Here is a 24,351-nt window from a genome sequence, read left to right on the forward strand (position 1 = left end):
GCAGTGGATTGGAAATACTGGGCTGGAGTGGAGAAACCCGAGTTCGAATCCTACTCAGTTGCCCTGAAGGCAGCCCTGTTTAAGAAAGTTTTTAATGACTGATGTTTTAATGTATTTTAAATATGTTGTTGGAAGCCGCCTATTATTATTACAGCCATACCTTATGTCATGTTTGCTTCATGTTACATTCTTTCAGGTTATGTCCCGCAGTGACCTGGAAGTACCGGAAAGTGTTACTTCTGGGTTTCTCTGCTCACGCATGCGCAGACACACAAAATGCCATCATGCGCATGCGCAGAAGCGGCGAATCACAACCTGTGCATACGCAGATGTGCTGCTGTGGGTTGCGCTCTTTTCCTGTTGTGAATGGGCCTCCAGAACGGATCCCATTTGTAACCAGAGGTACCACTGTATTATTATTATTATTATTATTATTATTATTATTATTATTATTATTATTATTATTATTATTGCTTCAGACGAGCCCGGGACCGGTTCAAAATATTTTGCCACCCGAGGCAATGGAGAAGTTGACACTTTGCATAAAGAAGTCAACTGAATCGGCAGTTGGATCTCAGTGAGATCCATCCATCCATTTCAGTCCCAGTCAGTTTCTCATCTCTCCAACCTTAAATCAGCTTGCCTAATTTCTGCAATAAGATAACGACAAAGCACGCACCTGAAAAATTGCATGGATTTCCCACCACATTTCTACTATTATACACCTTTGTACAATTCTGCACAACGCATTCATTTTTGCATGCCATTTCCCCTTTATAGGATGCCTCTTGGGAGCAGACAGGCAAATCCAAAAACTTCAGGTCAGCCCTGGAGTCAGAAACGGTGCAATCCAGAAGCCCTACCTGAGGCACCCACCTCACTCTGCCCAACGGTAGGTACGGCCCTGTTCAGGCCAGCAGCATAAGGCCTAGCAAGGAGACATTTTCTGTGTGGCAGATCATGGCTAGCAGGAACAAGTGTACACGGAACGGTATACATGGAACAGTGCCAAGATTTAGGAAGGGAACAGCTGGTGGCCTCTGCTCGGCCCTCAACGGTAGGGGTGTCTTTCCTCCTGAACTGCTGCCGATGGCCTATATTTCGCGGCAGTGTGTGCAGGGCGGGGGGCTGTCTCCGGTTACCGTTGACATTTTCTTCCTAATCCCGGCCTCTTTTAAAGCCCGCCGGAGGTGTGAGAATGGTGCTGTCTCGCTGAGTACAGCGGCAGGACATGTTAATGCTTCTCACCCCAGAAAGGCAGATGAACGCCTGGCCTTTCGCCTCCCCTCCCTCCCCTCAGGGATCTTCAAACACACAATGTTCTGCAGGACTGGCGTCCCAGATGGCTAAGAAGGTGACGATAATTCGAACCGAGGCCCGGCTGGGAACATCCAGTGCATCACTTTGTAACCAAGAGGAGGGAGAGGCTGGGCTTCGGTGGAAGGCGTTGAGGAACGCAGAACAAAAGCAGAGGCTCAAAGAAACCCATCTGGATCCATGTGAAGCCTCAGCCACAGGGCTGGGTACCAGCCCATGCCCTCAGCGCCATCACGTGCCACATGCTGTCGGCCGGCTCATCTCAGCATCATATTCCATTAACATCAACAAGGCTTCCTCTTTTTACATTGTTGTTTTGGTTCCCCATATTTTCAATGGGTGACCTCCTCCCCAAGCTCAGCTCATGTCTTTCATATATATATATATATTCATTTTTTAACATATAGGTTAAAAAATCATTTACCATAACTTCTTATCTTATACAATGTTTTAGATTTCCGTCAACAACCTCTGAAGATTTTCCGTTCTTTATCCCTTGTCCTGCATTTCTTAATTTCTCTCTTAGTTTTAATTGTCCTTAACTAATAATTCTTCTCAAAGTCTTCCTTGCAATAGTTCACAAAGTCCTCCTTACAGAACTTCTTGCAGTCCTACTGACGTAATCTGCTGATCACAATTGCTTTTCAAATAATTCAAATATTTGCTCCAGTCCTGTGCATGTGCAGATGTAGCACTGCAGGTTGCGAATGTGCGTCCTGCACAGATCATGTTCACAACCTGAGCATCCACTGTATCATCATCATCATCATCATCATCACCACCACCATCACTGTAACACCAGCTTTGTGGCTTCCAAAGGCATCTGTTTGACTGATGCTGCAGTCAATGGACCAGCGCTCTGAAGAGTGCAGAGTCCACACTTCTTCCCCGACGCCTTATGTACCTCTTTCCACTCCATTGCAAGCAGTGTGCTCTGCAATCTTTCCCCCTTGCTTCTAATCCCACAAAACTCTGCAGGTGGATCCTGATGTTTGTTTAAGATGGCACATGATAACCTCTCCATCACTATCTGATAAATGATGGCATATTGCTCACCTGACTGGAGAAAGCCAAACACTTTTGCTGCACGTGAATCTAGCAGGTGTCGGGCGCTGGAAGCTGTGAGCACAACTAAGGCAGGGAGCATCATTGAGGCTGTTTGAATGGTGGATCTGCATGTATTTTACATCAGGGCAGGGAATCTGTGGCCAGATGATACCCAAGTATATACAGTTTTTGCACGTATTACTTGGCCTTATGCTGATGGGAGCAGTAGCGGTTTTAGGGTAGCGCAACGAATGCGGCTGCACAACAACATGGTGGAACGAAGTGTGAGAGGTGGGGGGAGGCGAATTTTAGCATCGCACAGGGTGCCACTGAAAATTGAGAGCCCAAAGTCTGCCACTGGCTGCAGAAACGCACTGCAAAATTCTGAGAAGTGCAAATTTGGAAGTCTGCATTCCAGTTCTCGCATAATGTCAGTTTATATCCTTTAACTGAGAGCTGAATTGAATTTCTCCCCTCTCAACCTTTCAACCGCCATCTTCCCTCCCCCTTCCTTCTTCTTTTGATAATCTGAAGTTGCTTTTCCTCACCCGCACGGAAGGAAATGAAGTTGGTCGTGGGTTCTCCCTGCTGCGGAATTCAGATCAGATTGAAAAACGCTCCTTCTTGGTGCCAGCTTAGAGTCTGTGCATGTGTCACTCTGAGAGCGTTTACCAAGCAACCAGATAATAATAATATCTCACCACGAGTGCTTTTATTTACCTTCATTTTCTCAGAACAGCAAGGCATGGGTGAGGAGGCCTCTTCCGCCGTTGAGTGGCAGTTCTGCCTTGTAATTAACAGAGACAGGTATGAACCGGCTCCAGCCAACACAGCCCCGATTAATCTCGACCCATGAAGCAGCGGTCCAAAATAATTATCCCTTGAATAAATAGCAACAGAGCAGAGACCGAAGGCCTGGCCTGCGGCAGGATCGCAGAGATCTCCATCAACGCTCCATTCGTAAGTGTTGTTGTGATGCACAATGAAGTCCCCAAAGGATTGGTTGCAAAGCTCAAGGAAATGACCCCACTGCTATTAGAAGCTTGAAATTGAGAAGGGAAAGCTAGTGATGGAAGATGCGTGAAATCATGAGAGCATTAGGCTGAAGGAAGGCTTGGGTGAAATCTTTAGCCAGGGTTCAAGCCTAGAAACTTGTATTTTAATATTTTGCTAGAAGCCGCCCAGAGTGGCTGGGGAAACCCTGCCAGATGGGCAGGGTATAAATAATATATTATTATTATTATTATTATTATTATTATTATTATTATTATTATTATTATTATTATTACTATTATTAAACTGGTGGGTTTTTTTATGAAGACCCTGCTGGATCAAACAGAAAAACTCCATCTGGTCCAGCATGGAGTAGTGGCCAGATGGCTCCAGGAAGCCAAAGAACTGGGCACCAAGACAACAATCCTACAGCCTGGATCGCTCAGTTGGTTAGAGCATAATGCAGATAATGCCAAGGTTGCAGGTTCTATCCCCGTGTGGGCCAGTTGCGTATTCCTGCATCGCCAGGGGGTTGGACTAGATCAGGGGTCAGCAACCCGCGGCTCCGGAGCCGCATGTGGCTCTTTTACACCTTTGCCGCGGCTCCGGGGCGGATACTAGCGAGGGGAGGAGGTGCATTGTGTGCCCTGACACTCCCCACTGTTTTAAATGTCGCAATGGTTTTGCGGCTCCCGGTTTTTTTTTCTTTGGTCCAAGTGGCTCTTTTTGTCTTAAAGGTTGCAGACCCCTGGACTAGATGTTCCTGAGGGTCCCATCCAGCTCTACAATTCTTTGATGACTGACTTAGGTTTAATATTATCAATAATTTCAGTCCCAGCCAGAGAGGAATGGCAGATTAAGTTGATGGATTATGCCGAACTGGCAAAAATGACCGGAAGAATCAGAAATCAGGAAGACCACAATTTTAATAATGGGCAAAATTTATAATTTATCTTAAAAACCATTGTAAACATGCAACATTGTTAGTAGGATTGGAATAACACTTGTAGTTTAATGGTAAATTTTGGACCCAATGGAGAAGTAAAAGATTTGGATTATTATAAAAGATGCAGGAGGAACTGATTAACAATAGGACCCATAAAGGGCAGGAGGGAAGTCCAGGAGATTCTATGGAATCTTGTCTTTATGTTGTATGTTGAAAATGTGATTGTAAAACTGTAATTTGAAAAACCAAATGAATTTAATAATAATAAAAAAATACTATCAATATTTTCAGCAGGGCTCAGTTGAAACCAACCCAATTTGATTCGGAAAATGCGGAGTACTGAACTTAAGACTGGTTAGAACCTGAAATTGCCAGATTCACCCACCTAGCAATTGCTGACCCTCCTCCTGTTGTCGTGCCTCCAAGATGGCACGTATTGCATGTGGATTCCTGAGCAAGGCTGGCCCTACCATTAGGCAGTGCAAGGCAACTGCCTCAGGCGGCGGATATCCAGGCACAGCAATTCCTATACTCCTTCTGAGCACCTACCATACATTGCTGTCTGTTCCCACATGGCCTCTTGCAGCCTGTCCTGCTGTCTCAGGTTGTGGTGGAGATAGCTACCTCATCATCAACGTCGAAGGAAGATTAATTTGCCAGTGTGGTTGGGCTCTGTAAGTGGAATTGGGAAAAGATGCCACCTCTGCCTCGGGTGGCAAAATGCCTTGCACCGAGAGCAACTGCTCGAGGTTGCAACCACCTTGGAAAAGGCCTGCTGTAAATGTGATGAGCTGATTGACAGACGCCGTGCCTCTCCCTGGATTCAACTGGACTGCAACCCTTGTGGTGGGTGCGGAGACATTGCCAGACAGATCTGCCCCCCATTCTTAGAAATTTCCCCAGCGATCCATGACGACATTAATGTTTCTTTAGAAATGGGGAGCAAAAGGCGTTTAATCCTCCGCAACAAACGCTGCTAAGAAGCCAAAGGCGGCAGCTTGGGAACAGAGGTATTGTGTTGTTGTTTTTGAATATAAAAAAGCAGAACAAGACTCGCTGCAAGCACAACCAATATTCTAAACTTCTCGTTTTGTAAGAAGAGACAGCCAGCAAAATCCGAGCCTCTGACTGCAAAGAACAGGACAGACCTGGAATCTGTTGTTGTTTAACACCTCCTTTCATCACTGGCTTAGCAGATTTATGGATTATGCAAGGGGAGAGTATAAAGGAGTAGCTGTTGACATTAGTGTCAAGCAAAGTTTGGGGGGGGGGGAGGTGGGCTCTGCAAGGTGAAATCTGCAGGCCAAGCTGGTGGGACAGAGTTTGGGTGGGTGCTGAGCACCAATGAGGTTGGATGGGTGTAGGAACCCCCTGCTGGGAGCACCCAATTGGCTCAATCGCGGCATCTGTGCAATTTTGACATGCCACCCCAGGGCCATCTAAACTGCAGTAACCCTGGTGTTGAGAGGGCGGGCTTTGGGGCTCTGTCTCACACCATTAAGGGTGTCAGAGCAGGAGACAGACAGATATATTGTTGAGGACTAGAAGAATTATTCACTCAGATCTTTCTAAAGATATCAGACTAGGGGCTGAACTCTGAGGGATGAAAACACCAACAGCTCACACAAAACGCAGAACCATACCATGACAGTGATTTTACCAGGGAGGCACAGGACCTAGCAAATAAGGACAACTGGAGTGAATGGAGGCAGCTGCCTTCTTCTGGAAAAAAACCCCAATTTGCCCTTCGACAAGCGAGAGCTAATTTAGACCCATTAACTATAAGCCAGACCGGTGAAACCTGACATACGTTGTCTGAATAATGCAATGCATCTTTGCCTTCTCAGTTGTTAGGGGGAGTTGTGCCCCCTCGCCAACATGAAGCAAGTTGATGTCTAAATATACTGTCCTTTGAAAGAAGTCGTGAACAAGGCTGATCGAAAAGCAATAGGGAACATAGCATACGATGCGTCTGGCAGAACAAGGAACACACACAGATAACCCTGGACTTCTGTATTTTATTTTTTCAAACGGGGGTATATAGTGCTCAGCACCTTGAGGTCCAACTGCTGTGGACAAAGCGGGGGGAAGCAGGGTAACGCTACCAAGATATAAAGCCCAAATTTGACATGGGCTTCCATGCATGGCGGAAATGACTGGCAGAATCCGAGACCAGGGAGAAGAGTCAGTGGAAGAAGATTGGGAGAAATTTAAAGACTATTTACAGAAATATTGCAAAATTAATGAATGTTAGAATGATGTCAGAATGAAGTTAAGTGGTTTAAGCAGCAATGTTTTAAAGGTGTATGAAAAATGGATTAATAATAGGTGAGAACTCAAAGTTATATTATATTAAGTTAAAGGATTAAGACAAAAATAAAGAGGGAAAGAAACTGCTGAATTAACTAACTGAACTGGAATACAAAAAAGGGAGGTGTGAGGAGGTCAGGGAAGCAAGGATATGAATATATGATATGGAAAGATTGATGTGTTTTTTCTTTTTTAAATGTTTTTATCTTTTTTGTATTTTGTATTTTTTAATTTTTTTATTGTTGTCTTTTTGTCTAATTTTTTTACTTATGTAACTTTTTTCCTTTGAAAACTTAATAAATATCTTTTTTAAAAAAAGACATGGGCTTCCATGCTATAGCTTGCTTAATATAGCACCAAGAAGGGCCAGAGCTCACTGGTACAGTGTGACGGAAAAGTTTGTTTACTGAGCGGGTTGAGTTGCTGAGTGATTTTCCCCCCTTGCCAGCAAACAGTTAACCAGCAACAGTTCCTGATCAGAAGTCTGATCTACGGAAGATGTGTAAAAGAGAGTAACCTTAAGGCTGAACAGCATACAAACTATAACTTAAGACAGGTATACATTTTAATAAAAAGCAACAGCATTGTTTGTTATATGTCTGTGGAAGAAGGAGAACCACCAAAACTCCTTGTTTACACCTGTTATAATAAAGTTTGTTTGAAACCTGTTTTCTCAAAAGGAAAACCCATTCTCCATTGGGGATTTTACCCAAGGGAAAGGGAAACAGAGGCATGGCGCAGCGAGAGAGAGGTCTGTTGCGCCGTGCATACAGCATCTTACAGAAGGTCAATTCCTGGAAACTCCAGGTAGTGTTAGAACAGACTCTTTCCTGCAACCCTGGACAGCTGCTGCCAGTCAGTGCAAACAGTACTGAGCAAAATGGCCCACTGGCCTGACTCTGTATAAGGCAGCCTCCTGAGCTCCTGTCTCCTTTTGGTATTTTGTGAGTATAGTTCGTGTGACTGGAGTTGGTTCAGAAAGGTAAAATGTATGGGGCACAGAAGGTTAGGGCAGCAGTGGGAGGAATTTGGATAAGCCCCAGAAGCCGATACTGGGGATTGTCTGGGAGATCTTGGAAACAATGGGAGAGGAGTGGGGTGACATATTTTCATGGCAGGCTGATGGAAAGTGGTAGAGCCATAAATGAACACCAGTAAGGAGAGAAAAGAAGGGGAAGGAATTTATAGCACCAACTGTACACACAGCAGAAAAGGCACCAGATTCCTCATATTGCTAAGGGCACCTGATAAGCTTTTCCATCCTTTGATCTCCAAAAGGCTTTTCAGTCTTTATCATCTTTTCGGCCTGGCCTGAAAATATGGGCAGTGGTGTTTGACAGGCAGCGGAGGGACACATCTCTGCAGGAAAGCCCTGCTAGGGAAACCAGTTTAAGCATGCCGTCATCGATGTGACCTCAGCTGCAGGTAATGTCATCAAATACATTTCAACTTTTCCCAAACCAAAGGGGCAATCAGCTTTGTATTCTGGGCAAGTGCTCAGAGAAGATTTGTGAGGCTTATGTCATGTTACTTGAATTGTGGAAATCGGCATATTGTGGCTCCCACTGCCCCTTTGACATCCCCAGAGGGATTTGATCTGGATGTGGCTGGAGTGAGACGCGTAAGAGCCCAAAGATAATACTTCTGAGGCTTAATCTCGGAAAAGCTGCTCGCGTATTTCGGAGCCTAAATTCTAACTGCGTGATGTCAGAGCAGGTCAGCCAATGACATCGAGGGCAGAAAGAGAGGCCAAGGAGTCCGCTGCAAGAATCAAAAGGCCTCACAGGCTGAGAAGTTGAGTGCGCAACACGTCCTAATTAAGTCATGTGCAAATGTGCACAACCAAAACAGCCCGGTAGAGAACTGAAATACTCGAGCAGCAGGGTCATGTGATGCCGCTTGGGCAGGAAGTACCATTTCAGACTGCAGGAAGGGAGAAAATGCTTCTTTAAAATTTGTCACATTTAAAAACAACTACAACAGCAAGAGCCTCCCTGCACAGAATTCTAGCTTATCAGGAAGAATGTTTAGCTGAGATGTTTGTTTTCTGTGGGGAGAGGGGCTTGGCTCTCCTCGCTCAAAACATGTCAAGTTCTCCAGCTGCAGTGTGGTATGGTTCGGCCCAGCAAAAGGCACACCATATAACCGTTCTGATCGTGCGGTTCGGCTGTGAGCTCTGGGGCGCCCCACGAAAAAACACCTGCCGAGCTTCCGAGTGTGATGCTCTGGCTGAAAAGCTCCGCGAGAAGAGGGGTACAGCAGAAAAATGACCTCGAAACATTTGCGTGGACATGAAAAGACGGCATGAGAAATTGTGGCGCTGGGCGTTCCCGCGCCGGGAACGAGCTCCAAACCCCGCTTCCCTTTCCAAAAGGTTAACACCATCTCCTATAAGCCAGCAGGGGCAAAGCTCTCGTGTGCGTTCAACGGGCCTGTGCAATTATGGCTTTTCTCCCCTCCACCCCCCAAGAGGAATGTACATTAATCATCTTTTTGGGTTACATAAAATAATCAGGCCTCCTGCCTGTTCCACTTTTCTCGACGCTCTCCGGTATATAATCAACGCATTCAGACTTGGCACACTTAATGGAAGCTGCTGAAAGGCAGGGGTGGGGCAGGGGTCTTCGTCAAAAGCCCCCTCCCCGCCTGGGGCTGGGGAGAGGCTTTGTGAAGGATTGGGGGAGTTCCTTCCACAACCACTCCCTCCCAACTCCATCTCGAAAGGAGGCTTCTGAAGAGTCCGTGGAAAGCATGATTAGAAGTCAGGCTGTACTTTTCACACGCCGTCAAATTATCCTGCACCCATTAGCTAGTGGCGGCGGCAGGCCAGTTTCCAGCTTCCAAACTGAGCCATTCTTCTCAGGGTTCGGTGGCCTATTTGCTCTTGGCTGCTTTCTGGCGATAGATTTCTTCTGTGAAAGGCCTGGCAGAGGGAATTGGGAGCGGCATACAAGTTTGACAGGGAGACAAGAAGAAGAAGAAGGAGCTGATTAGCATGAGACAACCCCCATTGCCCCCGTCTCTTCCTGCGCCAAACCCACACATTTAAAGCGCACATGGCTTCCCCCAAAGAATCATGGGAACTGTAGTTTAGGGGTGCTGGGAACTATTGTTATTAATTGTATTTAGTTTGTATTCCCCCCTCCTTTTTCTGTTAAGATTGCAGATGAAAACCAGGGGGGAGGGTGCTGGGAGTTGTAGCTTCGTAAGAAGTAAACTGCAGTTCCCAGGGGAAGCCGTGTGTATGTGCCCCTACTGCCAAAACAGAACCATAAAGCCTTGCCTATACATGCAGGCCGAATATGGCGTTAAAAGGCTGGGGTGGCAGAACGGGCAAGTCCCTGGCATGCCCTCTGCCCCCAACCTTTGCCCCTTTTCCAAAAAAGACTGGTCTCTGACTATTGCTAAGCAAGTCAGTTCTGTGTGTCACAGCTTAGCATGACCAACAGATGGAAGCCAGGCTGGAGCTGAGTGTATAGGAGCGGATCTGATGTTAGTGGCTCCTATAACTTCCTGTGGATGGGTTGCGGTTCAATAGCAGAGCACATCCTTTGCACAAATAAGGTCTCAGGTTCAGGCCCAGGGATCTCCAGGTAGGGCAGAGCAAGACCTGAGTCTCTGGAGAGCTGCTGCCAGTCTGTGCAGACAACATTGGGAGGGACTGCCTCTCCTGGTATGTCCCACGGAGGACCTTACGGTCTTCAAACAAAAACATCTTGGAGGTCCCGGGCCACAGGGAGGCTAGTCTGGCCTCAACCAGAGCCAGGGTGTTTTCAGCTGTGGCCCCGATCTGGTGGAACGCTCTGTCACAAGAGACTCGGGCCCTGCGGGACTTGACATCTTTTCACAGGGCCTGCAAGACAGAGCTGTTCCACCAGGCCTTTGGTCAGGGCACAGCCTGACTCCTTTCTTTGGCAATCTTCACAGAACTTTAGCCTAATGGTTGCCATCAATTTGAGTTGAATTAATTTTATAATGATTTTAGAATGTTGTATCATTTTACTGTTGTTAGCCGCTCTGAGCCCGGCTTCGGCTGGGCAGGGCGGGATATAAATAAATTATTATTATTATTATTATTATTATTATTATTATTATTATTAGGCACAATGGACGGACTTGGTACAAGGCGGCTTTCTGTTTCTAAACTTAAATAAGAACATACGTGGAGTTCCTGCTGGATCAAGCCAATGGCCTACGTAGCCCAGCGTCCTGTTCTTATGGTGGCCAACTGGATGCCCATCACAGGAAACCAGAAATCAGGATTCGAACACAAGGGCGTTCTCCCCTCCTGCACCTTCCAGCGACTGGTATTCAGAAGCATTAACTGCCTCCAACTGTGGTGGCACGGCACAGCCGTTATGGCCAGGAAGCAACTGGTTGCTTTCGTGAAATTGTCCTCTTTCAAAGCCATCTGAATTGGTGGCCGTCACTGGCTCCTGTGGCAGTGAGTTCCACAGTCCACAGTTTCGTGGTAAATTGAATGTGGTTGACAAGAGCGTTGTGGGAGAGGGTACCATGGGTGCTACACATCTCCTCTTCCCCCAGACCAGGGTTATGGGATGTTGTCTCCTTCTCACGCCTAAATAAAAGGCATTTTGCTAGAAGGGAATTAAACTCCCCTTCTAGTCACCACCTAGGGGTTTCTCCGTCAACCCGAGAGGAAGCAGAGTTAGACCTCCCCCTTCCCTTCGCAGATCACATTTGAATGAATGAACTGGAAATATCGGGAGCTGCCAGCGTATAATTAATGCAGCAGGAGACGCTTTTTCAACGAGTGTGTGGGTTCGAGAGAGGAAAATCATGCATGGCAACTGGAGGAGTACAAAATGTTTCTTGCCGGTTTGGGAGGCCAGCCGAAAGTTCTTTGCTGGTTCAGAGCAAAAGCTGTAAGAAAAGCCTGCTGGATCAGGCCAATGACCTGTCCATTTCAGCATCCTGATCTCACAGTGGCCAACCGGAAGCCTGTGGGAAATTCGCATGCAGGACTTGAGCACAACAGCACTCTCCCCTCCTGTAAAGGTAAAGGGACCCCTGACCGTTAGGTCCAGTTGCGGACGACTCTGGGGTTGCGGCGCTCATCTCGCTTTATTGGCTGAGGGAGCCGGCGTACAGCTTCTTGGTCATGTGGCCACCATGACGAAGCCGCTTCTGGCAAACCAGAGCAGTGCCTGGAAACGCCGTTTACCTTCCCGCCGGAGCGGTACCTATTTATCTACTTGCACTTTGAGGTGCTTTCGAACTGCTAGGTTGGCAGGAGCAGGGACCGAGCAACGGGAGCTCACCCCGTCGCGGGGATTCAAACCGCCAACCTTCTGATCGGCAAGTCCTAGGCTCTGTGGCTTAACCCACAGCGCCACCCGCGTCCCTACCCTCTTGTAGCTTCCAGCAACTGGGATTCAGAAGGAATTCTAGTCTAACATCAGGAGGTCACAGGTCTCCCATGCCTGACTATCTGGCAGAATGCGGCAGGTAGACTGGTGACTGGGAGCGGCCGCCTCAAGCCCTAGCCCAGTGTTTCTCAACCTGTGGGTCCCCAGATGTTGTTGGACTACAACTCCCATCATTCCTAGCCAGCATGACCAGTGGCCAGGGATGATGGGGGTTGTAGTCCAACAACATCTGGGGACCCACAGATTGAGAACTGCTGCGGCCTAGAGACTCCATGGTCAGTTGGGAGCAGAGTCAGTGTAGTGTAGTGGTTAGAGCAGTGTTTCTCCAACTTGGGTCTTCAGCTGTTGTTGGACTGCAACCCCAATCATCCCTAGCTAGTGATCAGGGATGATGGGAATTGTAGTCCAACAACAGATGGAGGAGACCCTAGCTTGAGAAACACTGGTTTAGGAGCGTCAGGCTAGGTTCAGATTCCAGCTTGGCCACGACCTTGCACCAGTCACAGCCTCTCAGCCTAGCCTATCTCACTGGGTTGTGGTGGGGGGAGAGCTACGTACGCTCCCTCAATCTCCTTGGAGGAAAAGTTAGGGAATGGATGCTGTAAGCAAATCAGTCAATACATTTCGCGCTTGTGGGATCCTTAGTCTGACTCAGTGCAAAGCGGTTTCATATTGCAAAGGGCAGAAAACACACACACACGAGTAAGTTAACTGGGGGAGGGCGAGGGGAGAGTGTCTCTTCCCTCTACACAATTCTCTGAAACGAAATTGCTTCTGGTTATTCTGTTCCGCAAGCACCAAAGAGACTCACCCTTCGTACCGCAAAGCAATTGTGTAGCACAGCGCCACCACCGCCGTCAGGATGAGACCAGCTGGGCTCGCATGCCTGAGTTTGAAAAAGCGGAAGGAGACAAAGAGTTGAGAAACGGGTAAGTGGTTTCTTACTGCCAGTATTCTAGAACGGCCTTATGTAAGACGCAGTTGAGTCAGGGGGCCGGGAAGCTGTTGCGCTGGCCCTCCGAAGGAGGGTGCCCAAAGTTTCAAATTTGCCATCGGGTGGCAAACTCTCCCCACCTCCCCACTCTGTCCGCTGGCAAAAAAACCGGCCAATCTCTCCTTGGCGAAAACTGCCTCTTGACCTAATTGGGTCCCCTCTCTCTTGCTAAGTTAAACAATGTGATTTTGCTTTCTGGAGATGGAATGATGAGGCGAACTCCTGAGATTAGGCAGGCTGCTTAAGGTGGTTATATAAGCCCACGGAAAGGAGTCAGCAGAATCGGATGAGGAACGACTCCCCGACCCCCAGCTCAGAAATGTAGGCCAAGGAGGTTAGGAAGGAGGAGGTAAAAGGGCGACTCAAAAGTGCCGACGTGCATTTGCTGTCTAGATCCGAAAGGAAGACTACGCTGGATGTGCCCCCCTATTTATTTATAAAAGTATTTACGTAAATACCACCAACTCTTAGAATATAATAAGGAGGTGTGTAATTATACGCCCAATACAACAGCATAAAAATAGTACCAAAAATCATTAAAATGACATGTAATAATTAAAGCGTATTTCACGACCCACCCTATTCTTCTGATTCTGAATGCTTTGCATTTATTTTAACTTTATAACCTTTATCGTGTTGTAACCCACCCTAGGGCACATGGGGGTGCAATTAGGGTGCCGTTCATTTGTGGTTCTCCGTCAGGAGTGAGCTGGCAGTAAATCACACTGTGCAAGTTGGAGTTAACTCTTTATTAGCAAAAACACGGCCCCCTCAGAGTGGGTTGAGTATCAGCCCTAATAAGCATAGCAATTCATCCCCAGTAGGTCTTGCCTCACAGATCAGTTGCTGAAGCGGAAATAAATAAATAAATAAAATAAAATAAAATATATTTATACCTTGCCCATCTGGCTGGGTTTCCCTAGCTATTCTGGGCAGCTTCCAACAAAATATTAAAAATACAGCAAAACATCAGACATCAAAAACTTCCCTAAACAGGGCTGCCTTCAGATGTCTTCTAAAAGTCAGATAGTTGCTTATTTCCTTGACAGCTGATGGGAGGGCGTTCCACAGGGCGGGCGCCACTACCGAGAAGGCCCTCTGCCTGGTTCCCTGTAACTTGGCTTCTTGCAGTGAGGGAACCGCCAGAAGGCCCTCGGTGCTGGACCTCAGTGAATGGGCTGAACAATGGAGGTGGAGACACTCCTTCAGGTATACTGGGCTGAGGCCTCCCCATAGCCGTCTCCCCGTAGTCATCTAAGTCCCCTCCTCTCCAGGGGATTTTACCAATCAGAGACTGTGTCTGCAGATTGCCAATCTCTCCTCTGCCCTCTTCATGCCTCTTCTGGTTCTGGGACACAAGTTGGAGAGGGAAGCTTGTCGCAGTAGTACAGGGAGACACCCAGGACTCTTCCCCAGCCTGACTCATCTCTGCCTCTTGGCCTCCCTCCTCTCCTGCTTCAGCTTCTGCCTCTGAGTCTGAACTGCTCTCTGCCACAGACTCCCCCCGCTCACTAAGCCCTGTGACCTCTTCAGCTTCTGACACCTCCCTCTCCCTCTGACCACTCATCATTCTCCCACCACCACTTCCTGGCCCCTGAGCCTTCTAACCTTCTGCATCCCACACCTTTTACCTTTCTTAACTAGTTTAAAGTGGTATCGCAATAATCAGAGAGAAATGGCAAGTCAGGCTGTTGGAATACGCCAGGCGTAGGCAAACTCGGCCCTCCAGATGTGTTGAGACTACAACTCCCATCATCCCCAGCTAACAGGACCAGTGGCCAGGGATGATGGGAGTTGTAGTCCCAAAACATCTGGAGGGCTGAGTTTGCCTATGCCTGGAATACACTGAGATTGCAAAACTGACCGGGAAGCTCAGGAACCAAGAAGACAAAAACTTTAATAAAGAATGGGGGGGATTTATTTAAGAGACAACTGTAAGCGGATGAAAACATTAGCAGGATTTTTAAATAACAATTGTAATGTAGCAGATAACATGGATGAGACGGGGAGATTTTTAATATGGATTATGAAATACTATGCCGTTGAAAAGATGGGGAATAGGACCTGTGTAGGGGATGGTGAGAAATCTTGAGATTCAGAGAAATCTCTAAATAGGGATATCTATTTTGTATTACTTTGCATTTGTAAAATCAAATAAAAATTATTTCGAAGAAGTGGGATTGCAGAGCTTTAAATGTACAGTGTGAATCTGACCTGTCTCTTTGTGGACAGTGTGCCTGATGCTGGGGGGAGGGGCAGGGGGAGCGGAGAAGTGACTAGGGGCGGCGTCACCCACAGCACTAACTCCAGAAATCCAGTTCCAAAAAGAGCTAAAAACCCTTAGCTCAATGGGCACGTAGCCTGACTTGATGTTAAGTTAGCATCCTAGGAAAGCTGGTCGCTTCTCTGCCAGGGTTTTGGAGAAAGCGTTTCCTCATTGGCCGGCGACGGATTCGTCTCGACGTGACGTGTGTCTTCCTTTGATCAACCCAGGGCCTGCAGGGGACAGAGCTTGTGTCTAAGCCCACTTAGAGGATTGTTTTGTTCTGATGAAAGCCCTGATCAAGTTCCTCTCCTCAGATCGAGCTGAGTTAGCCACTTCAGAAATGGGTCACAGCGGAGAGGACAAATGAATGAGAATGACCAAAAAACAGTATCTAGGTAGCGCATGGTGATTGGCAATTTTGCTGCTGCGAGGAGGATGGCAGGCGAGCGAGACGCACTAACAATGTGGGAAAGGGAAGGACATTTAGATGCTGGAGTCTGATGATAAGCTTAAGTCACAGATGTGGAAACTGCCAGGTAAACAATTGGCCCACATGAGTTTTGATATGATATACCGAAGAGAAGAAACTCGTATCATACGAGACCATGACGCAAGGCAGCTGCATCCCAGAAGTAGGTTAAATGTAAGGGAAACATTTTTTAAAAACAGACGGTGCGTATATCTGTGACGGCAGGCACCATTGTAGAAGGAAGGACACAGCAAACCATTGCCCTAACTAGAATAAAGAACTATTTGATCATGTTTCGACAGCAACCATACATGGGTAACTCAAGTAATGCAAACTAAGCTTGTGTGTACAGTGGTACCTCAGGTTACATACGCTTCAGGTTACAGACTCCACTAACCCAGAAATAGTGCTTCGGGTTAAGAACTTTGCTTTAGCATGAAAACAGAAATCGGGCTCCTGCGGCGCAGCAGCAGCAGGAGGCCCCATTAGCTAAAGTGGTGCTTCAGGTTAAGAACAGTTTCAGGTTAAGAACGCACCTCCAGAACGAATTAAGTATTTAACCTGAGGTACTACTGCACTAAACAATTGGGATTAAAATCTGGTGGATCATGTATATTTATTTGAACTTCCACTTGCCGCTTTTAAAAAACAACGAAGTCAACATAAAAGGAGTTGCTGAAGTGCTCCAGAGGTTAGTGTCACACCAGGCAGCAGCCCATACAATATCTGGTCTCTGCTGGTCTGTTAAACCAGGTCAGGTGGACCTCAAGGTTTGGAGCTTTCTGGGAGCAGCTGCCATCTGATAACTGCAAGGGCTGTAGCTCAACGGCAGAACAACTGCTTTGCATGCAGAAGGTCCCAGGTTCATTCCCTGCCAACTCCAGGGAGGGCTGGGAGAGAAACCCCCCTAGATTGCTGCTGGTGCAGCCCATTCTCAGCTAGGTGGGTCAATGGTCTGGTTGCTACGTATGTTCTATGTGGACCAAGAAGAAAAGCACTGCTAGTGTTGGACCAAATCTTTGGGCTGAGGCCATAGTTTGACCCAAATTTGGGGACAGGTAAAGGTAAAGGGACCCCTGACCGTTAGGTCCAGTCGTGGCTCACTGTAGGGTTGTGGTGCTCATCTCGCTTTACTGGCCAAGGGAGCCGGCGTACAGCTTCCGGGTCATGTGGCCAGCATGACTAAGCCGCTTCTGGCGAACCAGAGCAGCACATGGAAACGCCGTTTACCTTCACGCCGCAGCGGTACCTATTTATCTACTTCAACTTTGAGGTGCTTTCGAACTGCTAGGTTGGCAGGAGAAGGGACCGAGCAACAGGAGTTCACCCTGTCGCGGGGATTCGAACCGCCGACCTTCTGATCATTAAGTCCTAGGCTCTGTGGTTTAACCCACAGCACCACCCGCGTTGGGGACAGGCTCATATGCAAAAAAGGGGGTAAAAATACATCCAGATTTGGGGGGTCAATAATAATAATAATAATAATAATAATAATAATATCATCTTTATTGTCATTGCCCCCTTCGGGGACAACGAAATTACTTGACTGCTCCATAAAAACACTAATTAAACAATACAGTATAATACAGCAAGGGAGATTAGATGACTTTCAAAGTCCGGGCTTCCCATTCAGGGCCGAAATTGCTCTGGAGAAGAAGCTGTTCTTAAGACGGCTCGTTCTTGTCTTCATCATCCTGTATCTCCGTCCCGACGGCAAGAGCTCGAAGAGACAGTGACCAGGATGCGATGGATCTTTTACTATGTCCAGTGCCTTCCTATGGCACCTTGTGGCATAAATCTGCTCTAAGGTGGAGAGTGGGCAGCCAACAATGCTCTCTGCTGCCTTAACAACCCTGCACAACCCCATCCTGTCCTGGGCAGTACAGCTTCCGTACCACACACATAAGCCATAAGTGAGCACGCTCTCAATGGCACAGTGATAGAAGGCAAGCAGAAGTGAATCTTGAGGGCAGAGGAAGCTAAACTCATCTACATCTCCCCTGACTCTAGTCTGAGAATGCCCCAGCAGGATTTTGGCATGGCATTGTTCCAGAACAGCAGCCTGATGGCAGCAAAACAGCGACTAGCAACTCCAAGGAGCCCAAAAGATTCCAGCAAACTTTGAACCCACCACCTTCTAAATTCCATCCCTCCCTCTGAAATAAACCAAAATGCCGCCACCCGCTTTCTTGGGGCTGCAAAGGGGACCTCGAGAAAAGGAGGTGGCATTTCGCGGACACACAGACTCAACTCATGCGGCAGATCGAGAAGTTTCTGGCTTCCTTGCAACAGTCAACAACTGACATGACCAGTCAGTAATCAACCTGACCTGCTCCTTGTATTGAGCAAAAGTCATTACATCCCATCTCTGAGCCACTGAGTGACGCTCCGGGCAGGCAGTGAGATGAGAGCCTGTTGGGTTCTTACTTCAAAACATTTATTTGCTTCAGGGGCCCAAAACAGCGGCTGACCTTGTTAGCTGGCGTGCAGGAAGAAAACGATCAATGTGGCGTCAAGGGGCCGAGTGGAAGAAAAGCTGGATTGACTTTTCCGGCTATTCAAGAAGCAACTATTTTCAGAGAGAACCATCATAAATACGAGTGATCAGTCCTTGATCATGTTTCTCTCCCCTTTTTGCAATCTCATTTCCAGGCCTCCTCAGTAAACACAGTTTTTTCTTCTTCAAGGGAAAGTATTCGCTGCAAACAGGGAAATGAGCACAAAGGGACTCACTCTCCTCTTCCTGGGAGGGCTAAGGTGGGCCAGTGGGAAGGGGGTGAAGACTCAGTTCTCCAACAGGTCCCCCTTTCTGCTTTAAAGGTAAAGGGACCCCTGACCATTAGGTCCAGTCGTGGCTGATTCTGGGGTTGTGCCGCTCATCTCGCTTTATTGGCGGAGGGAGCTGGCGTACAGCTTCCAGGTCATGTGGCCAGCATGACTAAGCCGCTTCTGGTGAACCAGAGCAGCGCATGGAAACGCTGTTTACCTTCCCGCTGGAGCGGTACCTATTTATCTACTTGCACTTGGACATGCTTTCGAACTGCTAGGTTGGCAGGAGCAGGGACCGAGCAACGGGAGCTCACCCTGTCGCGGGGATTCAAACCCCCAACCTTCTGATCGGCAAGCCCTAGGCTCTGTGGTTTAACCCACAGCGCCACCCGCTTCCCTCCCTTCTGCTTTAATGCTGCCCTATTTCAGCCAGGCTGGGCGACAGAGGAAACAAGAGGCGGCTGGATGCTTCAGGAGGTTGGTACAGGCCTTACAGGACTTTGGACAGCTCCTGTTGAAGACAGGCGTTGTTCTGGTAACAGCCCAAAGCTCAACGTGGCTTTAACAGCAAGCAGGGACTTTATGACCACCAGAGTCTCACTTCTGAAGTGGAGTTTCAGGAAATGGAAAGGGGGGGTCACCCTGGCTTGGGGTCATTAGGGTCAGTGTTGGTACTGAAAGGCCTCAGACTGTTCCTTTCGCCTTCTGCATTAGGGGAGGTTGAGCTGCGCTGGGTGGGAGGCAGCCTGATTCAGACCTCTTCTTGAAAACTATTCCTCATCCTCCTTCAGCTTCCAGATCCAGTGGATGCAGGGATAAGGGGGTCTCCCGGTCCACTGATCATAGGAAGTTGCCTTTCACCAGGTCCAGTTATTTTCCCACAGAGGCCACCTTGCACAGTTAAGGTAACTGGCAGACCAAGATCTTTCTGGAGTTCCACATTTCCTGTTCCTTCAGGATGGGGAATGGGCCCTCCTTCGCTGAAGTTACATCCGTAAGCACATGAAGCAGAGCCTTCATAGTTGTGGCACCTGTACTGTGGAACTTCCTCCCTCTAGGAAATAAGAGGCATTATCAGACTGTAAGGGCACATTCCATTGTGCAAAAACAATCCCAGCGTGTCCCGAGGGCCAGAGAGCTGCAGTTGGCCCATCCCTGGTTGAAAACATGTTTTATTCAGGGAGGCTTTTGAAATGAAGCGTGGAAAAAACATAGCAGGTAGCACAAGCAGGATTTAATTTTAAACGAGTATTCTATTGCATTGGATTTCTGGCTCTTTCAAAATGTTGCTTCATCCTGTTTTCCTCAGAGAAGCCTTTTCTTTGCAAGGGGTGAATTATTGACATAACAGGCTTAAGGCAGCTCAGTACTATATATAGTGATAATTTTAATACTTTCTCTCTCCTTTGTATTTTCTTTATGGGGTTTTATTTATAAAATTCTTCCCTACAGGGCTTCAAGATAAAAAGATAAGTCGAAAGGTAATTTAGTCTAGATTATATCAAGGGCAGGAAGCAAACATTATCCTTTTACAATTGTATAAGCAATTAAGGCTTTCCATATTTTCTCAAATGGGTCCTTTATCTTTTATCTCCTGGTTGCTCTTAGTTCTTTCTCTTCACTTGCCTCAGTTGGTTTGTGGAGAAGCAACTTATAAGATCACAGAAATTGGAGAGTTGGAAGGTACCCAAAGGATCATCTATTCCAACCCTCTGCAATGAAGGAATCTCTACATGCGGTTCCCCATCCAATTTGAAACCATACCGGACCCTGCTTAGCTTTGCAAATGTGCCAATACTGTAGAGTAGAATACTGGCTGGGGTTCCATTTAGATCTCATATAACCCATTTTAAAACAACTGCACTGATTGCTGGTTCATTTTCAGGCTCACATTAGCATTTAAAGCCATAAATGACTCATGCCCCAAATATCCGAAAGACCGCGGGCTGAGATTGACAGGGGCACTCTTGGTAGTTACTCCACCCTCAGAGACTTGGGGACAGGGCCTTCTCTATGGTGGCCCCTAAACTGTGAAACTCCCTCCCTACAGATGGTAGTTACTCCACCCTCAGAGACTTGGGGACAGGGCCTTCTCTATGGTGGCCCCTAAACTGTGAAACTCCCTCCCTACAGAGGTGTGCCTGGCACTTTCACTGCACAGCTTCTGGTGAAAGCTTTACCCTGGCTTTTGGTACTTGGGGTGTATATTGTTTTGCACCCACCTTCTTTATATTTTTGTGATTGGAAGTTGTTTCAAATGGCTTCACCTTAGGGTGAAGGGGTGGGTAATAAACAAACAAACAAGTAAGTAAGTAAATAAATAAATAAATAAATAATACAACAGCAAACAACCTGTGGCTGTTTTAAAAAGTGCCACCCCTATTACATGCTGCGACTGTTTACTTGCAAAGGTAGGTAATAGCGGGAGGAATAAAACAGCCAAATCAGTTCTGTTTGCAACATCCTGCAGAGAGAAGGATTACACCTCTTGAGTGTTTGAAACATTGTTCTGAGGATGCTGAGCTAAAGCCTGGGAAACTGGATCCATCCCTCTATTGAAGTCATACAGAACATGTTCTCACAGAGTGGAAGGAAACAGCCTTGGTGTTTGGGCGTCATGGCGACGGCGATGAGACAAGCAGCGGCCGAGATGGGGCATGACAGTTGCCTGCCCTGGTTCCTAACTGAATCACAGCATTCCCACTTGTGTTGGAAAGCAGAGGGCAAGCAGAGGAGTATAGCATCTAGATCAAGGGAAGTAATAGTGCCACTGTATTCTGCTCTGGTCAGACCTCACCTGGAGTACTGTGTCCAGTTCTGGGCACCACAATTCAAGAAGGACACTGACAAACTGGAACGTGTCCAGAGGAGGGCAACCAAAATGGTCAAAGGCCTGGAAACAATGCCGTATGAGGAACGACTAAGGGAGCTGGGCATGTTTAGCCTGGAGAAGAGGAGGTTAAGGGGTGATATGATAGCCATGTTCAAATATATAAAAGGATGTCACATAGAGGAGGGAGAAAGGTTGTTTTCTGCTGCTCCAGAGAAGCGGACACGGAGCAATGGATCCAAACTACAAGAAAGAAGCTTCCACCTAAACATTAGGAAGAACTTCCTGACAGTAAGAGCTGTTCGACAGTGGAATTTGCTGCCAAGGAGTGTGGTGGAGTCTCCTTCTTTGGAGGTCTTTAAGCAAAGGCTTGACAACCATATGTCAGGAGTGCTCTGATGGTGTTTCCTGCTTGGCAGGGGGTTGCACTCGATGGCCCTTGTGGTCTCTTCCAACTCTATGATTCTATGATTCTAAGTCACCCATGATCGTTACAGCTCTGGGCCTGATGCCACAGCTGCAAGTGGCTTGTGGGACTTCTGTGAAAACAGGGGGCTGTGCCTGCCAACCCACCCAGAAATGTCTCTGCTGAAGGAAGCAGGTTGAAGAGACACTGGGCAGAGTCACAACTCCCAGAGTGGCTTAATATGTACCCTCCAACATTTCTCTGATGAAAATAGGGATTTCCTATTCCATTGTTGTTGTTGTTGTCGTTACTGTTATTTTATTATTTATACTGTACACCACACATCTGACTGGGTGCCCCTGCCCCAGCCACTCTGGGCGGCTTCCTACATTAATAATAATAATAATAATAATAATAATAATAATAATAATAATAATAATAATAATAATAATAATAATAATAATAATTTATTACTTATACCCCGCCCATCTGGCTGGGTTTCCCCAGCCACTCTGGGCGGCTTCCAACAGAATATTAAAATACAATAGTGTATTAAACATTAAAACCTTCCCTAAACAGGGCTGCCTTCAGATGTCTTCTAAAAGTCTGATAGTTGTTTTTCTCTTTGACATCTGGTGGGAGGGCGTTTCACAGGACGGGTGCCACTAGCAAGAAGGCCCTCTGCCTGGTTCCCTGTAACTTGGCTTCTTGCAGCAAGAAAAACATAAGAAAAACACAATAAAACATGAAACATAAAAAAACCCTTCCTTATTCAGGGCTCCTTTCCAGATGTCTTCTAAAGGAGTCTTCTCTCCTTGGCACCGATGAAAATAGGGGCGTCCTAACAAAAAGTGGGACATTCCGGGATCAAATCAGAAACTGGGATGGCTTCTGTAAATCCGGGACTGTCCCTGGAAAATAGGGGCACTTGGGAGGGTCTGTACTTCACAGCTGACTCTGAAAATTTTAGCTCTGTGAGCGCCTAACAACTATCAGCACCCCTAACAAATTACAGCTCCCAGAATTCTTTGTGGGAAACTTAAAAATGGCGCCATAATGCTTTAAATGTATGTTGTGAATGTGGCCATGGTGCCAGTCATATGGATGCCCACACAGGGCCTTCAGAGCAAAGGGGAGAAGCATTTGGAACCTCCTGAGGAGAATTTAGGCCAATCACAGAATTTTGGGTTTCCTTGTTGCCAATTTCTTCTGAGAGGGATTTGCACTTGTCCAGCTTTTCAGCAGCATCTTAAGTCAGCATCTTAAAAAGCAGAGACATCACCTTGCCGGCAAAGGTCCGTATAGTTAAAGCTATGGTTTTCCCAGTAGTGATGTATGGAAGTGAGAGCTGGACCATCAAGAAGGCTGATTGTCGAAGAATTGATGCTTTTGAATTCTGGTGCTGGAGGAGACTCTTGAGAGTCCCATGGACTGCAAGAAGATCCAACCTATCCATTCTGAAGGAAATCAGCCCTGAGTGCTCACTGGAAGGACAGATCCTGAAGCTGAGGCTCCAATACTTTGGCCACCTCATGAGAAGAGAAGACTCCCTGGAAAAGACCCTGATGTTGGGAAAGATGGAGGGCACAAGGCGAAGGGGACGACAGAGGACGAGATGGTGGGACAGTGTTCTCGAAGCGGACAGCATGAGTTTGAGCAAACTGCGGGAGGCAGTGGAAGACAGGAGTGCCTGGCGTGCTCTGGTCCAGGGGGCCACGAAGTTGGACACGACTAAATGACTAAACAACAACAAGCTTTCAAGGTGGTTTCAGGAACCGGTCCTCTTCCCAGCTTGTGGATATCTCTTCTTCCACTACTCTCTGACTTCATCATCTCCATCCCCATGAGCTTTGCTTTCATTTCACGGAGGGTCATTTACTAGCATTGCCAGCTCATCGCAGGGCTCGTTTAGCAGCCAATTAAAACGCCAGAGATGTGTGCGAGAGAGTCAGTGCGTCATACAAGCCGGATCTGCCGCCAACACCACCTTGTTGACTTACGGTCTCAGTGGCTCCCGCAGATGTGCATGCAATCATTCATTGCTGGGCCTCTCTGTAGACACCCCCTGATTTAAGCATGTAGAAAGGGATGCTTCAAAACCAGAGAAAGAGGCTTGTTAAAAACAGATGCAGAGAAGAGGCAGAATAAGCAACTGGGTGGAAGGAGTTATGAAATATATGAAGCAGGGCTGCTGAATCCAGGGCCCTTCAAATGTTGCTAGACCACAGCTCCTGTTATCCTTGACTGTTGGCCATGGCAGCTGGGGATGATGAGACTTGGAGTCCATCCAAAGGCAACAAGTTCACCACTCCTGCATTTTATATAATAATAATATTATAATAATTTATTATTTATACCCCGCCCATCTGGCTGGGTTTCCCCAGCCACTCTGGGCGGCTTCCAATTGTTTTCCAATACTAAATACAATACTAAATTCCAATACTAAAAACAATACAGTGTCAGACATTAAAAACTTCCCTAAACAGTTGTCTTTTAAAAGTAAAATAGTTGTTTATTGCCTTGACATCTGCTGAGAGGGCGTTCCACAGAGCAGGCACCACTACCGAGAAGGCCCTCGGCCTGGTTCCCTGTAGCTTTACTTCTCACAGCGAGG

The 24,351-nt window shown here is 47.1% G+C and overlaps 1 protein-coding gene and 1 long non-coding RNA gene across 3 annotated transcripts in view; one reads left to right on the plus strand and one right to left on the minus strand.

Annotated features, from left to right (window-relative positions):
* Nucleotides 1-6,304: 6,304 nt before the first annotated feature.
* The window catches only part of PEMT (phosphatidylethanolamine N-methyltransferase), a 95,093-nt gene continuing 77,046 nt past the window's right edge, over nucleotides 6,305-24,351 (minus strand). Inside the window, exons 6-8 of one of the 2 annotated variants that reach the window (XM_083474827.1) lie at nucleotides 12,815-12,889; nucleotides 6,941-9,536; nucleotides 6,305-6,437 (exon numbers count right to left, since the gene is read on the minus strand). In XM_083474827.1, coding sequence (XP_083330953.1) covers nucleotides 9,488-9,536; nucleotides 12,815-12,889 — 124 coding nt within the window. In that variant the 3' untranslated portion in view covers nucleotides 6,305-6,437; nucleotides 6,941-9,487. Of the gene's footprint in view, nucleotides 6,438-6,940; nucleotides 9,537-12,814; nucleotides 12,890-24,351 lie in introns of those variants that run through there. The other variant, XM_083474826.1, reaches the window with a different exon arrangement.
* Nucleotides 12,862-24,351, plus strand: part of LOC310693147 — a 35,641-nt gene continuing 24,151 nt past the window's right edge. Inside the window, exon 1 of the long non-coding RNA XR_014519012.1 lies at nucleotides 12,862-12,932. This is a non-coding gene — a long non-coding RNA (uncharacterized lncRNA). The remainder of the gene's footprint in view (nucleotides 12,933-24,351) is intronic.

The sequence above is a fragment of the Podarcis liolepis genome (assembly GCF_965112155.1).
Source record: "Podarcis liolepis genome assembly, chromosome: 14".
Lineage (NCBI taxonomy): Eukaryota > Metazoa > Chordata > Lepidosauria > Squamata > Lacertidae > Podarcis > Podarcis liolepis.